The sequence below is a fragment of the Nicotiana tabacum genome, chromosome 2, assembly GCF_000715075.1.
Source record: "Nicotiana tabacum cultivar K326 chromosome 2, ASM71507v2, whole genome shotgun sequence".
Classification (NCBI taxonomy): domain Eukaryota; kingdom Viridiplantae; phylum Streptophyta; class Magnoliopsida; order Solanales; family Solanaceae; genus Nicotiana; species Nicotiana tabacum.
In genome coordinates, this window is record NC_134081.1 from 13,626,232 (window position 1) to 13,641,033 (window position 14,802).

Below are 14,802 nucleotides of genomic sequence, written 5' to 3' on the forward strand. Positions count from 1 at the left end.
AGGGGAAAGAAATGGTTAAAATAGCAAATCTTTCAACTTTTGTAAATGACGCTATGAGTCCTAATTTGTTGTGAGAGGTACACTATAGTCACTAAGAATAAATGTTTTCTTACAATAAAGTCTTTTTTTTTTCTTTCTTAAAATTTTTATCGGCCTAATAAAACATGTGAAGACTTAAAAATTTTAGGTGGCTAAGGATTATTCATCCATTGATGAGTTGTTGGTATGGATAAAGATTCTTTCGAGTTTCTTTCACATATAAAAGATTTCGGGATTACGCCATAAGTAATATTTGAATTCGTGGACCTTCGACCTAAAATGATTCTGGTTTACATTTGCCTTATTTGGTTATGCAATTTGTGTTAGATTAAGTCATACATGTTCACGTGGTTCGCTAAAAAATAGGTTTCTATAAAAGTTTACATGGATACTGATATATGGATTTTGTTAGAACAACACTCAACCTTGTGATTTGAGATATAAATGACATCGGAATATGAAAATGGAATAATTGAAGATTTGGGACAACAATCGACAACTAACCCGATTGCCTTTAAAGAACAACGAGATAGAACCTCATATGTAGAGAAAATTAAAAAAAAAAATTACTCTCAAGAATCTTGACTCTTGAAAATAAGTAATCCAAAGTTAAATGCGAACCAAGAGGTATCAGATCTCTCTTAAGAGTTCTTCTAATTTAAGAACAAAGCATATACTAACCAATAAATTGGCTAAGAAGCTTTTATATTAGGTATAACTGTGTTGTACCAATGCTATAGCAATCTATCTTTACTGCATTCTTTTTCAAGGAACTATAATATTGGTACACTACCGCTATGATACCGTTCTCAATTTTAGTTTTTTTTTTCCCTTTTATTTTTGTTCCAACTTTGATTCATGCAATCTTCAAGCTTTTTCGAGCTATATGGAATAGCATCACACCACACTTTCATCGTCAATCATTCCTGCATATTAGTAAGGTCTAAGAATAATGCATCGTACATAACTTTTTAAATATTGTACTACATTCTCAATCACCAAATATTTTCGCGTGCAAATTGATTGGTCTAAAAAAGATCATATTTTGACCATAAAGGGCTCCTAAGTTGGCCCAAGTAACCTTGGTCATGGGATCCCCTTCCCTATGCAATAAATGTCGCAAATTTTTTTTGATGATAACTCGATGATGTTGAAGTTCATTTTGTATTTTAAAATCAACATGTGAGCCACAAATTTTAATACTAAGCACATATTACTATATGCAATATTTATGATTGCGTGACTCACTAAACATGAATTAAATAATTAGATCTTTGGCATATCATATTATACCTTTTCGGCCTTTCACAATATAATTTCATTTTCTCTATTATTTTTCATCATTTTGTAGTTTTTTATGTGATCGTTTGGTGACGTCTCTTAATTCTTTCTATTATTCCTCGTATTTCATTAATGCATGTGTCTCATATAAGAAACAAACTCTCTCTCGTCAACTTTCTCACGCTTTCATTTCTAACAAATCATGTCCTTCTAGATGTTGCTTTTATTTTTAAGTTTTATTCTTTAATAAAACAATTAAACTTAGACTTTTAATTTTATGAAGCTCCTGCATGTCCGCCTTTAAGTTTAAACAACATAATATTCTTCATAAACTAAGACTCGTTAATCTTCTTCATCATTTGATTGATTTATGTTCTTAAATTTTAAAAATTACCCATTTAATTCCAATGTGAAAATTAAGACAAAAACCACAAAAAACCGAACTATATACTCCCAATGTTGGTTAGGTGTAAGACTATAGTGATAAAAGATAATTAATTAAGAGTAATATATAATTATCATAAAGATTAAAGAGTAACACACCAAAATTAAATTATTAAAGAACGACCTGCAAGAACATACAATGCTGGGGTAAAATCCTACTAACGTATCTTGTTTAAAATTGCAAAGAGAATGGTAAAGCCTTTAGGGTCAGTTTGGTTGTCGGTTAGAGTTATGCAGGTATTAGTTATATATGTATTAATTATGCAGGTATTAGTTATGTATGTATTGGTTATGCAGGAATAAGTAATGCATGTATTAGTTATGCAGGGATAAGTTATGCAAGACTGTGTTATGTTGGGATTAGTTATGCATGGATTAGTTATGGGGAGATTAATAATATAAATATAATGCGAGTGTTATTTATTATTAGCTTACTTTATTTTATTAAAATTGTTAGTATAGTTTAAATATATATATATTTTTAAACAAAAAAAATTTTGAATAAATAGTATTCTTGTCATTTTGTGTTTTAATACAAGTATTACTAATACATGTATAAGTTATTCCACCTTCTACCCTTCATAAATAATACATAGATTCCCTCATAACTTATACATATATTAGTTATGCGGAAAAGAAAAACATGAACCAAATATTGTATTAGCAATGCTACATTTTATGTGGAAAAGAGGAAAAAACAAACAAACATTGTGTATAATTTATGCTAGCTTCTATGTGGAGATTATTTTTTCCCATTCTTTTAACCAAACAATGTATAAAGTTATCCTATTTTTAATACATGAATAACTCCTTTCTAACCGGCTACCAAACCACCCCTAAATGATTAGAAGTTAATAAAGAAAATGATACCACCTTAAGTCCTTAACAACTTGTTTGGAGGATTGTTACCTATTGTATTGTATAGTATTGTTAATTTAAATATGATGTCTGTTTTGATTGTTAGTTAAATTTTATTGTATCGTATCGTTTAATCCGTCATTACGTAACGACGAAATGTGCCACTTTATGTAACGAATTTGGTGTGGTCGCGTCGCTACCTTGTCTTTTTCTCTCAATCTCACCCTTCATTATTATAAAATAATTTTATTTTATTATTTACCCTACCTTTTTATATACCATATCATAATTTTTTTTAATAATATTACAAGTTTATTATTCATATTGTTGGTGTGTGATATCATAAAATGATGGCAAACGACACAATCTATCCAAAAATTATATTCATCAAACGATACAATACAATACAATACGATACATTATGAAACGATACGTAACAACCATCCAAACAAGCTGTAATATAGGATCCATTTCTTCACTCGCATAGTAGAAAAATAAAACAAAACATACAATTTAACCATTTTTTTCTCTCTTTAACGCAAATAAAAAAGAAGAAGGAAAAAGTAGAGACGTAAAAATAATTTTAACTTTTGATCCACAATTTTCTTATTCTATTTGTATTTTTCTCTTTCTTTCAACTTGTGAAAAAGAGTGGATTTCCTCCATTTTCTCCCATATTCCCCTTTCATTTTTATCCTTTACTTACCAAACAACGGCTAAAGTACACAGCAAGTGCAAACGCCTCCGCCTTTCAAATTCAATCCCAGTCTCCAAAAATTACAGCACAACACCAAAAATCTTTTTAAAAATGCATTTCACATCCAACAGAAAAACGGTTGGCTAGGAATGAGAGAAGCGCTGGTGATTCTTCCATCTTCTTCCATTACTCTCCCGCCCAATTCCTCCCCTACTCCGCCACATCACCACCGCAGCGCCACCGCTAAGCCCAAGCCTAAATTCAAGCCCAAACAAAAGCCTACTCAGTCTCCACTTCTATCTACACTGCGATGGGATTCCGCTTCACAGAATGTTCACGGTCTCAAATACTATGCAGAATTGGCGTCGAAGCTAGCACAGGATGGGAGGTTCAATGATTCATTGATGATCGCGGAGAGCGTTGTGGTTTCGGGAGTGAATGCGGCGGAATTCGCGGCTTTGTTGAATGCGAAGATTGTTTCTGATGGAATTGTTCGTTTACTTGAGGAAGGGAAGCTAAGGAGCGTTGTTGAGCTTTTGACGGGGGCGCAGAAGCTAGGGATTGAGCCGTTGAAGCTGCTCGATGGAGCTGCTATTGATTCTCTTTCTCGAGAGTGTAGGCGGACTATGGAATGTGGTGAAATTGAGGAAGCTGTGAGCTTGATGGAAACACTTAAAGGTATAATTTATGTGTTATGCTCTTACATTATTCTCCAATTACTGTTAAGGTATACATATATGATTTCAGATATGTTTTCAAGTGCTATTTGCTAGAGTTTAAGTTATATCTACTGGTAAAGCTTCCTTAAAGTATGGGATTTGTATTCTTGAAAATTATACAGTAAATGTGACATGATGTTGTAAAAATTCCTTACACCGACGCTTTATATAATTTTAACTCTATTTGTTAATCTAAATTAAAGGCTTAAATGACTAGTGTTTGAGTATGTATCTCAAATTCCAACATTTGTTTGGTATATCTAATATATCTAAAAAGGTGCAAAACCAAAATGCTTGAAGTTTATAGATTTTTTGAATTGCATATGGCCAAAAATCTTTCTCCAAATAGGCTTGTGAAGATTATTATAAATACATTCGCATTTTGATATATTTTAAGATATGCTATTGCTTCAGGGTGTGGTATGCCAATTAAGGAATTAGTGAAGCCGTCTGAGATTATAAGACTTTGTATCAGCCAAAGAAAGCCAAATACAGCTGTAAGGTATTACTCTTCCAATTTGGCATGAATTTGAAATGTTCTTGATACATAATGCTCCATTTGAGATGACTGCATAAAAATAAAATGGTTGTTTATCATGAATAACAAAACAGTTGTTTTTGTGAGTATGAAACAAGTAACTATCATTAAGCACTTTTCATTGTCCTTTTCTATTGTGCAGCACCTCTAATGTTTTTATTTTGACAAACTCCATGTGCCTAAGCATGTAACATATGCATCTTCCTACTATCTAGGTGGAATCACTATATTTATTGTGTTTAGACTCTCTATCAGTGATATGCTTAGTTAGCTTCGGTTTCCCAATCTTCGCATAGACCTCTTAGAGTTGGGTTTTGGTTCAAATTCTCTTTGTTCTCTCAAATAGTGCAGTTCTTCGAATATGTCTTGTAATGGTGACTCCATTAAGACATTTTTCTTTATTTTATTTATCTGAAATATCGTTTTTGACATTTACCGAATTATTCTTGATAGCAGAGTTGTTAGTTTTCCCACTATTTTCTTCTGAGGAGAATATATACATTTGTGGTCATATTGAGTGATCAATCATCTAGAATATGTTTGACTAACATGTGGCATGCATAAAGATTAATGGACATCAGAACATAGAGATCAATGTGCACCTAAAGGTATGGCCTAGTAGTCAATGAAGTGGGAAAGTCCTGGGAGGATGTGTTCAAATCCCAGCCGAAAGAAAAAACACAGCATGATTTCTTCCCATATGTTAGTCTAGGTGGGCAGAGTTATCTGGTAGCTGTACTGGTAGGAGGTAAGTCAAGGTGCACACAAGTGGACCGGGACACGGCTAGTTCTAAAACTTTAAAGTTGAATATATGTAAAGATTATGGTTTTAAGACCAAAATACACATAGGTACTTGGATATCTGTAGTAGATATGCTCGAGACTCTGGGTTTGATACTTCTTTTTCCCGAAATGAAAATAAGGAACATAATAGGACAAGATTTAGGACCTTTATCCACCATTCTCTCCTTTTCTTGGCATTATTTTAATGGTGCTTGTTGGTTCTCAAGCTCATCTCTTTTGGCGACGGCAACTAGTTGGAATTAAAGTTTACTTGCTATTTTCAAGAGTCCTTTTTCTTTATCAGAGACTTGTATGACAGTGTTGGGATAAATTTGCGTTTGATAGCATTTCTAGTTTCGGAGAACTACTAATTTGCCTTATATGACAACTTTTTAGTGTTGTAAAGAAATTGACCTGAATGGACTTATCAAAAGAATGAAATGGACCTGAATATAATAGTATGGATGCAAAGGATTCATATAGCAGCCCTAGCTATTTGGATGAGGCATAAGTGATATTCATCTCATATACTACCTATCGAAAAAAAAATTCATCTCATATACCATCTTTGAGACATGTTCCAGGAAAGGTAGTTAGACTAGTGACTTTTTCTGTTCTGTACACTCTTTCCTGTGGGTGGCTAAAGCCTCTTCAGTTGAACATACGTAACTTGTCAATGACACAGTGATAGTTAGTCATACGTTAGGCCTGCCTTCTTATTATTTCTTGGAATGGGTTAGAAACTCTTTTTTCTTTTATGATCAAGGAATGGGTTAGAAGTATTTTTCATCTACGCTTCATTGCTTGTGATTGAATTGAGGCACTGAAAAGCAGATATATGACATACCTGCACAAAATGAATGATATTTATTACCAGGGCTGTTAGTTCACTTAAATAGAAGCTCCAGATATCTTATGTTTAGTTGGTTGGTTCACTTTATCCGCCTGGTCTTGAACTTTGTTTGCTCCAGGTACTTGTCAGTTTCCTGCATTCATTATCCAATTAATGGTTTTCTTTTCTTTTGTGCTTGGAAATTCACTTCTCTTGGTTTTATAATGGATTGAGAAATGCTTTAAACATAGTACTATCATAGAGGAAACCATGATTACCTGACATGTCTTTACTGTGTAAGTTCAATCATGACTCTCTGCAGGTATGCACATATTTTTCCACATGTGGACATTATGTTCTGTACTGTAATTCTTGAATTTGGGAAGAAAGGAGATTTGGCGTCTGCTCTAACTGTCTTTGAAGCATCCAAGCAGAACCAGGACACCCCGAATTTGTATATCTACCGCACAATAATAGATGTTTGTGGTCTTTGTGGTGACTACATGAAGTCCAGGTCCATATATGAGGTATCGTATACCATTTGAATCTTAGATAGACTTGTGCATCTAATTAATAAATCAGATTTCCTGTTACGGTAATCCAAGACTTGATGCTTGCAATCAATAAATTGCTCTTATTTATCACAATAAAGGGGTTACAGGTGATCCGATTATATGAGAAAGAAAACCTTGTCGATTCATTAAGATTTTGTTGATAAATACTTATTTGCAGAATCAGTTTATTGTTATGAGTAATAAAGGGATTTGGAAAACAATATAGTTGTATGGAGGCATGGGAATTGCGCATCACACATAGTAAAAGAAATTAGAATATCCTTGACTTCATTCTAATTCCTTATTTGTTTTTGCTTTTTTTTAAAAATAAAATAAAATTGTTGAGTAACTAACTAACTAATTCACCCTTCTCTAGTAAGTTAAGCTTTTATTAAAGTTAGAGCTTGTAATTCGGAACGAAGTCGAACTTGATAGAGTTCTCAACTTTCAAGTTCGAGTCTCACTGCTACCTGGGATCAATTTATTTCCACCTGCGCAGCCCATAAAATAATTTGGCTTGCCCATATGCTGATTATCAAACACATAATCAAAGAAACAAGCATCTCTCCTCTGAGACATTTTTTTACAGCATAGGTGGAGCTCAGATGTAACAAACTTATAAAGGAACAAGTAGAATGATCTTTTACTTTTATTTTTGGTTGTAGTTCGGCTTTATTCTTGGTTGATTCATGCGTATATAACATTAAATTTCAGTGCAGGGGTTAATTGCTAGCAAGTTTACACCAAACATTTATGTCTTCAACAGCCTCATGAATGTAAATGCCTGTGACTTGAGTTACACCTTGGATATATACAAGCAAATGCAAGTAAGCCTTTTCTTACTCTCTTTGTTCTGCACCACAAAGCACACATACACAACATCAACAAGTCTAACTCGCATGCAGAAAAACTCACATGTAAAAGGAGGTGCAGTGTCCAGTAATGAAGGGATAGATGCTCTTTACAAGTATTTTAGTTCCATTAGCTGAAATTTTCACTGCATAGATCTCCAGCACAGTCTTATTGCTGTATGATAAAACCTTATCATTTCAATTTTTATTTTAAAAAAAATTTAGGTGAAGTTTTCACTGTTTACCTCTAGTTGTTCGCGCAGCCAGTGAGGAAGTCTGTTTTACTTCTCCTTTCCATTAAGTTCCAGAGGGTTTGAGAAGCTGAGATGGACTGCTGTATAGCACTCTTTTATTTCCTGACCTAATAAGGGGAATACATTTTTTATTCCTCCAAATCCTTTCCCTTTTCATCCCAAACAAATCCTGTGTATGATATAAATTTAGTTTTCTGCTGGCACAGGGTGATTTTTTTTTTTAATCTTCAATTTGTTTCTTAAATGCATCTGATGAGGGAAGTTTGGCTAGTATTAAAGAATTCTAAAATGTAATGTTCAATTTATTTTTTCCTATTTTGTGATTTGTATTTGGGCATGGGATCTTGTTTGTTTATCAAGATTTATCTATTGTTGTGTTCTTGTTAGCTGAAAATACCAAGGAGGAGAATTTTTATTCACTTCATTTCTTGTCATTCAGAAACTAGGTGTTCCAGCTGATTTGACATCTTACAATATCCTTCTGAAGTCATGTTGTCTTGCTACAAGAGTTGATCTGGCCAAAGAAATATATGGGGAGCTAAAGCATTTAGAACTCGCAGGAACATTGAAATTGGATGTCTTCACGTACAGCACTTTAATTAAGGTATAACTGGGCCTCCTAATTTAAGAAGAATTGTGTTGAATATTTAAAACCTTGTGGATGGAATCCATTGCTTGATATCGCCCATAACTACGAACAAAAAGCTGTGAAGTCTCACCTTATTCGTGCTGCAGTATAAAACTGAGATAGTTGATGTGCTTCTCTGACTGAATATCTCACTTTACTATGTTCTCCTAGAGGCAAGGGGCTATATTAAATAATAAGGAAAAAAGAGAGGAATTCTTTTGAACATGGATCCATAGATTAGATAACACATTTACTGGTTTCACTATCCCTGAATCGTTTTTCCACATCCAGGTAAAGCTGCTGTGTGATACGTTGTTGATTACATGTTCACATCCTCTATATTTCTACACATAGTGAGAATGATGTAGAAAGCATTAAGATCTTTTTTAGTTCAATTGGATTTTTGGTGTAACGAGAAAATATCATGTTGTATGGATAGTTGGTCAAACTTGGTGGAAGACAATGTATGACTCGATCAGAGCCACACACACATCTCATACACACTTTTTTGACACGCCGTGGTGTTTATAAATGATACTTTTTGACTTATCAGGAAAAAGAATATATTCACATCCTCTGTTTTGATATTATAGGTATTTGCAGACGCAAAAATGTGGCAGATGGCACTTAAAATAAAAAGAGATATGCTATCAGCTGGTGTCACTCCCAATATTGTTACTTGGTCCTCATTGATCAGTGCCTGTGCCAATGCAGGCCTGGTAGACCAAGCCATTCAGTTATTTAAAGAGATGCTTCAGGCTGGTTGTGAACCTAATTCACAATGTTACAACATTCTTCTTCATGCATGTGTTGAGGCCTGCCAATATGATAGGGCCTTTCGACTATTCAGGTCCTGGAAGGAACATGCTCTGCAGAAGGATAATTGTGGAGATTTAGGCAGCAAGACAGACAATACCATTGATCTCTCCCCCACACTTATGGTTTCTGGTAGTATACCCGACTGCACTTCTGCTTCACCTCATGGACATTTCTCTACAAGGATTTCATTTAGACCTACTACTTCGATCTATAATACTTTGATGAAGGCATGCGGGAGTGATTACTACCGAGCAAAAGCTTTGATGGAAGAGATGAAGAAAGTAGGTCTTTCTCCTAACCATATCAGCTGGTCTATTTTGATTGACATCTGTGGAGGATCAGGAAATGTAGAGGGTGCTCTGCAGGTAATGTAATCTATTTCATTTAACTGTAACAGGAACATGGCACTTAGACCATATTTAGCTGGTCTTTTTGTTTAAAAGATGCCCTGCGCCAGTCTAAGCCATCACCTTGTGCAACTGTTGGAGGTCACTTCCCTCAGTTAGCATGCAGTAGTGCTATTTCCGTTATCTTAGTCACTGCTTTTTGTTGGGGGTTGAACATGTTCTCTTTCTTTCTTTACATTTGCGGTTTAATGTGATAAGTATCATGATCAGCATTTGAAACAAACAAGAGACACGGCATCCTGTTAGGAAGTCCCTTTGCAGTTTTGTACCTCCACTTTTATGTAAAACTTTTAAGCTGCTAAGAGCCATGAAATTAACTTAATTAGGTCTTAAGCACTCAATGACATGTCTTTTTCCTCTGCACCAGCAGTTGCTATCTGTCCTACATCTAATTCATCCAAATTCTGCTGTTGTTTTGGTTCGGCGGGCAATGGTTCTGAAGTCCATGCCCTATGCAAATTGTTCAACTCCAAATGGAAAAGGAAGAAAGAGAAGACAAAAAGATCACCTTTTCTTTTGATTGTTTTGCCAACATCTAACCAGTTCCGCTACGGCATGGGTTAATGGAGTACTGATTGTCTTGGGAATTTGCTATAACTCTTCAAATAATTGAACCTTGCAAGTACTAGTAGACGTGGAAAGATATTTTGTAGTATAAATAACTATTTGGTCTGCATATCTTACTAAATTCCATAGCTGCCTTATTGTGTGCTTGCTTTAAAGAAAGAAAGGTGGAATGTGGAGTTTAGTTAACTTTCTTAACTGCTACTTTGCCTCTGTTAGTATTTGACTTCTTTTGTTTACTCATTTCTCTAATCCTAACCTAGCTAGGCTCAGATATTACTTGGGAGATTGACATAGTTCAAAAGATATGAATTTACACATTGAAACTGAAATTAGTTATCATAGAGGACAAAAACAGGCATTGCAATTGAAATTCCTTTGCATATAGTTTGGTTGGTTGCGAAATGTTATCTGCAACGAAAAAGAAGTTACATATGCAAGAGTTGTTTTTAATTTTTATTTTTTGCTTACTTATTGTTAGCATGAGTAAGAGATTTTGTTTTGCTTTCTTGAGTATTCAACATTCAATTAAAACTTAAGAAATTTCCAATTGAGATAGGTTATAGATATTCACATTAGAAAGGCACAAAAAACTATATAAATGTTATTGTAAATATTTATAAAATAAATACTAACTTGTAATACTATATTAAGAGGATTGTAGGCAAATTAGAGGTTTGATTACAATTGATGACTTCATTCACAAATGAATAGATGTGCAAGTGAAATTCGGCTTTGAAAAAGGACTAAAAAATGGATCATGTGCAAAGTACATGACTTGTTTCGTCCAAAAGTGTAACACCTTTAGTATGAGGTTCCAACTTTTTAATGTAAATGTTAAAGTTAGAGTTGTGTGCACAACATAAAGAATTCTACAAAAAACACAGCTCTATAAAAACTAGGTATGGAATAAAAATGCAATTTTTTATATATAAGATTTTTTTTACAGCAACATGAATTACACCTGTTTCATGCAAATGCAGATTTTGAGATCCATGCGAGAGGCTGGTATTCAACCTGATGTGGTGACATATACAACAATTATCAAGGTCTGAGCTTTCTTCTCTCTTAATAGCACGTTACTTCATGAACAGTTTATATGATGTTTATATAAGTATGGTTGATATGATAGATTCACATATTGTATATTCCTCTTCACTTAACAGGTTTGCGTGGAAACTAAAGATTTCAAGAGTGCATTTTCATTATTTGCAGCAATGAAAAGATATCAGATAAAACCAAATATGGTGAGTTAATTTGTCTAGATTGCACTTAAAACGGCATTGATTTTATTTCCACCTGAAATTACTTGAATTTTATTTATATTCACACCTTTTGTTTTGAAATAACCAGTGTTATTAAAAGCCATCATTTTGTTGCCTTAAAGCGATGAAGCAATATGAAGCAAACTGTTGTTGCTTAATGGGCGGAGTCATGCCTTTTAGTGTTTCAAACAATGACTCAAAAAGTGATTTCAACGAGTGTCCTGTGCTTTTTTGAATCTCACTGTTGTAGAGTTGAATTAATATCAGCATTATTGTATATTAGATGTTGAAGTGAGTTAGTTGTTGCAATTTATTATTTGTTGTACTAAATTCATAGATGGTTGATAGTTTTTAATTTCTTGTAACTTGTGCACTTCACTTCAAAGAAGGGTGCTTTACACTTCTCCCTTTTCGCATTAAGCCTCAACACTTTGTTACTTTTTGCGCTTTTTAGAACACTTGAAATAACATTTTAAATGAATAAGGGCAATTTGGTACCCGGGGGCTGTCATGTGACATCGACAAATTCATATACAGCTTTATAACCTCTATAATGCTTTGTAGGTCACATATAATACTCTACTTAGAGCTCGTAGTAGATATGGATCTCTGCAGGAAGTACAACAATGCTTGGCTATATATCAGGACATGCGGAAAGCAGGGTATGTAACTCGAAATCTTTTAGGCTTAATGTGCCTTTTCTTATACTTTGGTGTTCCATTAGAAACTTTAGATATTCCACTCGATAGATGGGTGTTTGCTGTTGATCCTTGCTTATGGTTTTGTTTTAAAATTTCACTGCGCTCTTCTTTCCCTTTGTGATGGGATAAATGGGCAACATAGCCTGCTCCGAACAAAATAAATAGAACAGACACTAAGATAGCGGAAAGTGTAAGAATCAAGGAAAAAAAGAGAAGAAAGAAAAGCTGGCTATCTTGAAGCAGTAATGATCAGCTTCAAAAGCCATTTGCTAGTGCAGACTCACTCCTGTGACCTTGCGATGGAAATCCAATTTGGTTTATTGAACCACATGGAATCCTTAATAGTAGGAAATCCTTTGATTCCCTAAAAACTAAGTGCAACATCGTTCCCAAAAGTTATCCTTGACGGTGAGGTCATCTGTGGTTATACTTTTCTCCTCAAATTGACTTGAAATAGCATTGTCAAGGAGCTGGGTGCATGTGGTGCTGTTGACCTTGGAATTTAGTTCAATTTCCATTTTGGATTTTGTATCGATGAGCTCGAGAGTGTTGATATGTGAAAATGCAATATCAAGTTCGAGGGGATCTTGAGATAAACGGGACATGAATCAGTGGGAGGTATGTGAAAGTCATGCTTGGGAGGTGGAGGTGTAGTGGAGGAGGTTGAGACACCGTTTCCTGTGGGACATCTTGGTTTGTTCTTTTTTTAGTTTTAAGGTACAAGGATGATGGTCCCAATTAATATCATTAATAGCTTTTCTGACTTGTTTATTTATTTTCTACAGCATATGTAGAGCGTGTACAAGTTTTAGTTAGGAGGCACTTTTATATCTCCTTTTTTTTTCTATTCTTTTTTCTTTTTTGGATAACATTTTGTACCATTGGGTTAGCATTGGTCTAGGAACATAATCAATTTAATATATTCTCAATATGCTCTTCATTTACAACAAATGAAACATTGCAGGTATAAACCCAATGATTACTATCTCAAGCAACTAATTGAGCAGTGGTGTGAAGGAGTAATCCAAAATGGCAATCAGAGGAAAGGCTACTTCAGCTCTCGCAATAGATCTGGTTTAGAGCCTGAAAGTATGATTCTAGAGAAAGTTGCAGAACACTTGCAGAAGGATAATGCAAATAGTGTATCCATTAATCTTCGTGGGCTTAGTAAGGTAAATATAAAATCCAGCTAGATATTCGCACAAAAAAATTCTGGAAAAAGCAAATTAAACACACATCTCTTGGTCTGCCATTGTGATCTTATCATTTTATCGAAATATCATTATCTTGTCTGGAGGATGTCTGTCTTATCAGAGGCGGAGCCAGAATTTGAAGTTACTGGGTTCGAAATTCTAGTTCTTTTAAGTTACTGGGCGCTAAATTAAGAATTTGTACATGTTCAATAGATTTCTTATGGCAAATATAGGGTTTGGACCAAAGTTACTGGGTTCGGCCGAACCCGTAACACGTATTGTGGCTCCGCCCTTGTGTCTTATACAACCATCTGATCTTTCTGTAGACTTTCATGGTTTAACATATTCTCTTGATTTATCCCATCAAATTTTTGCATACATACAGGTTGAAGCTCGGATTGTGGTTCTAGCAGTTTTGAGAATGATTAGAGAGAAGTACACTGCAGGTGAGAAAATAGATGAACTCAAAAGATCTGGCCTTTTCAACTTCAGTGTCTCAAAATATTTACTTTAGAGAAGGTTGGATCCATGCAGAGTAAATTACAGCAAGGACTCTACTATAAGCTCTTTGAATTTTTTGATAAGTACTATATACCCTTAGATAACATCTGCCTTTTACTACGATTAGATTGGCCAAATGGTGATTTCGGCATACTTGTGGTCATGTCAGCAGTCCATATAGCACAAAGATCCATCGTATTACAATAAATTTTAAAGTATCAATATTGTGGTTGGATATGGTTGCAGGAGATTCAATTAAAGACGACGTGCAAATCTTTCTAGGAGTTCAAGAAGTAGGCATACGTGCTGTCAGACAAGAAAGTGTAATTAAGGGAGCAGTAATCAAACTTTTGCAACATGATTTGGGACTTGATGTAATTTCAGCAACATCAAGAATTGGAAATGACAAAAACCAGGATGGGGTAAACAATCTGGAGAAGTGTTCAAACATGGAAGAACATGCAGAAAGAGGTATTTTACGAGCAAATATGCATTCTCCAACTAGGCGACCAGCGGTTTTGCAAAAATTGAGGATACCTAAAGAATCACTGCAGTCCTGGCTAACAAGAAGATTAGATGCTTCTATAGAGCAATGATGATGAGAAACATATTGTGTATAAAAGTTTCTGAACTCTTGTTTTTGTAGAGTTCTTTGATCTTTATTCTTTTAGCTACTGAATAGCATTGTACACTTGACAACACCAGTATACCACATGTGCTGAAAACTTCACCTTTTACCATCAAAATGTAAACAGAACAGAAGAAAAATGACATCTCTCAACCTGTAAAATAACATGTGTTCTGATTGTTGTGCTCTTGGTGCCTTTCATTAATATTTGGATTTTTTGTCGTAGTAACATAACATATATAATTA

General features: G+C 34.4%; 1 protein-coding gene across 2 annotated transcripts; it reads left to right on the plus strand.

Annotated features, from left to right (window-relative positions):
• Positions 1-3,317: 3,317 nt before the first annotated feature.
• On the plus strand, positions 3,318-14,718 carry LOC107791524 (pentatricopeptide repeat-containing protein At5g02830, chloroplastic). Of its 2 annotated transcripts, none has more exons than XM_016613611.2 (12): positions 3,318-3,997; positions 4,453-4,540; positions 6,493-6,718; positions 7,465-7,572; positions 8,290-8,454; positions 9,072-9,662; positions 11,252-11,317; positions 11,435-11,515; positions 12,098-12,195; positions 13,199-13,406; positions 13,813-13,873; positions 14,175-14,718. In XM_016613611.2, the coding sequence occupies exons 1-12, from the start codon at positions 3,469-3,471 to the stop codon at positions 14,522-14,524; spliced, it is 2,571 nt and encodes an 856-aa protein (XP_016469097.1). In that variant the 5' UTR covers positions 3,318-3,468; the 3' UTR covers positions 14,525-14,718. The 2 variants fall into 2 exon arrangements, with proteins under 2 accessions (XP_016469097.1, XP_016469098.1); XM_016613612.2 differs by having other exon boundaries at positions 3,319-3,997; positions 6,514-6,718.
• Positions 14,719-14,802: the final 84 nt, after the last annotated feature.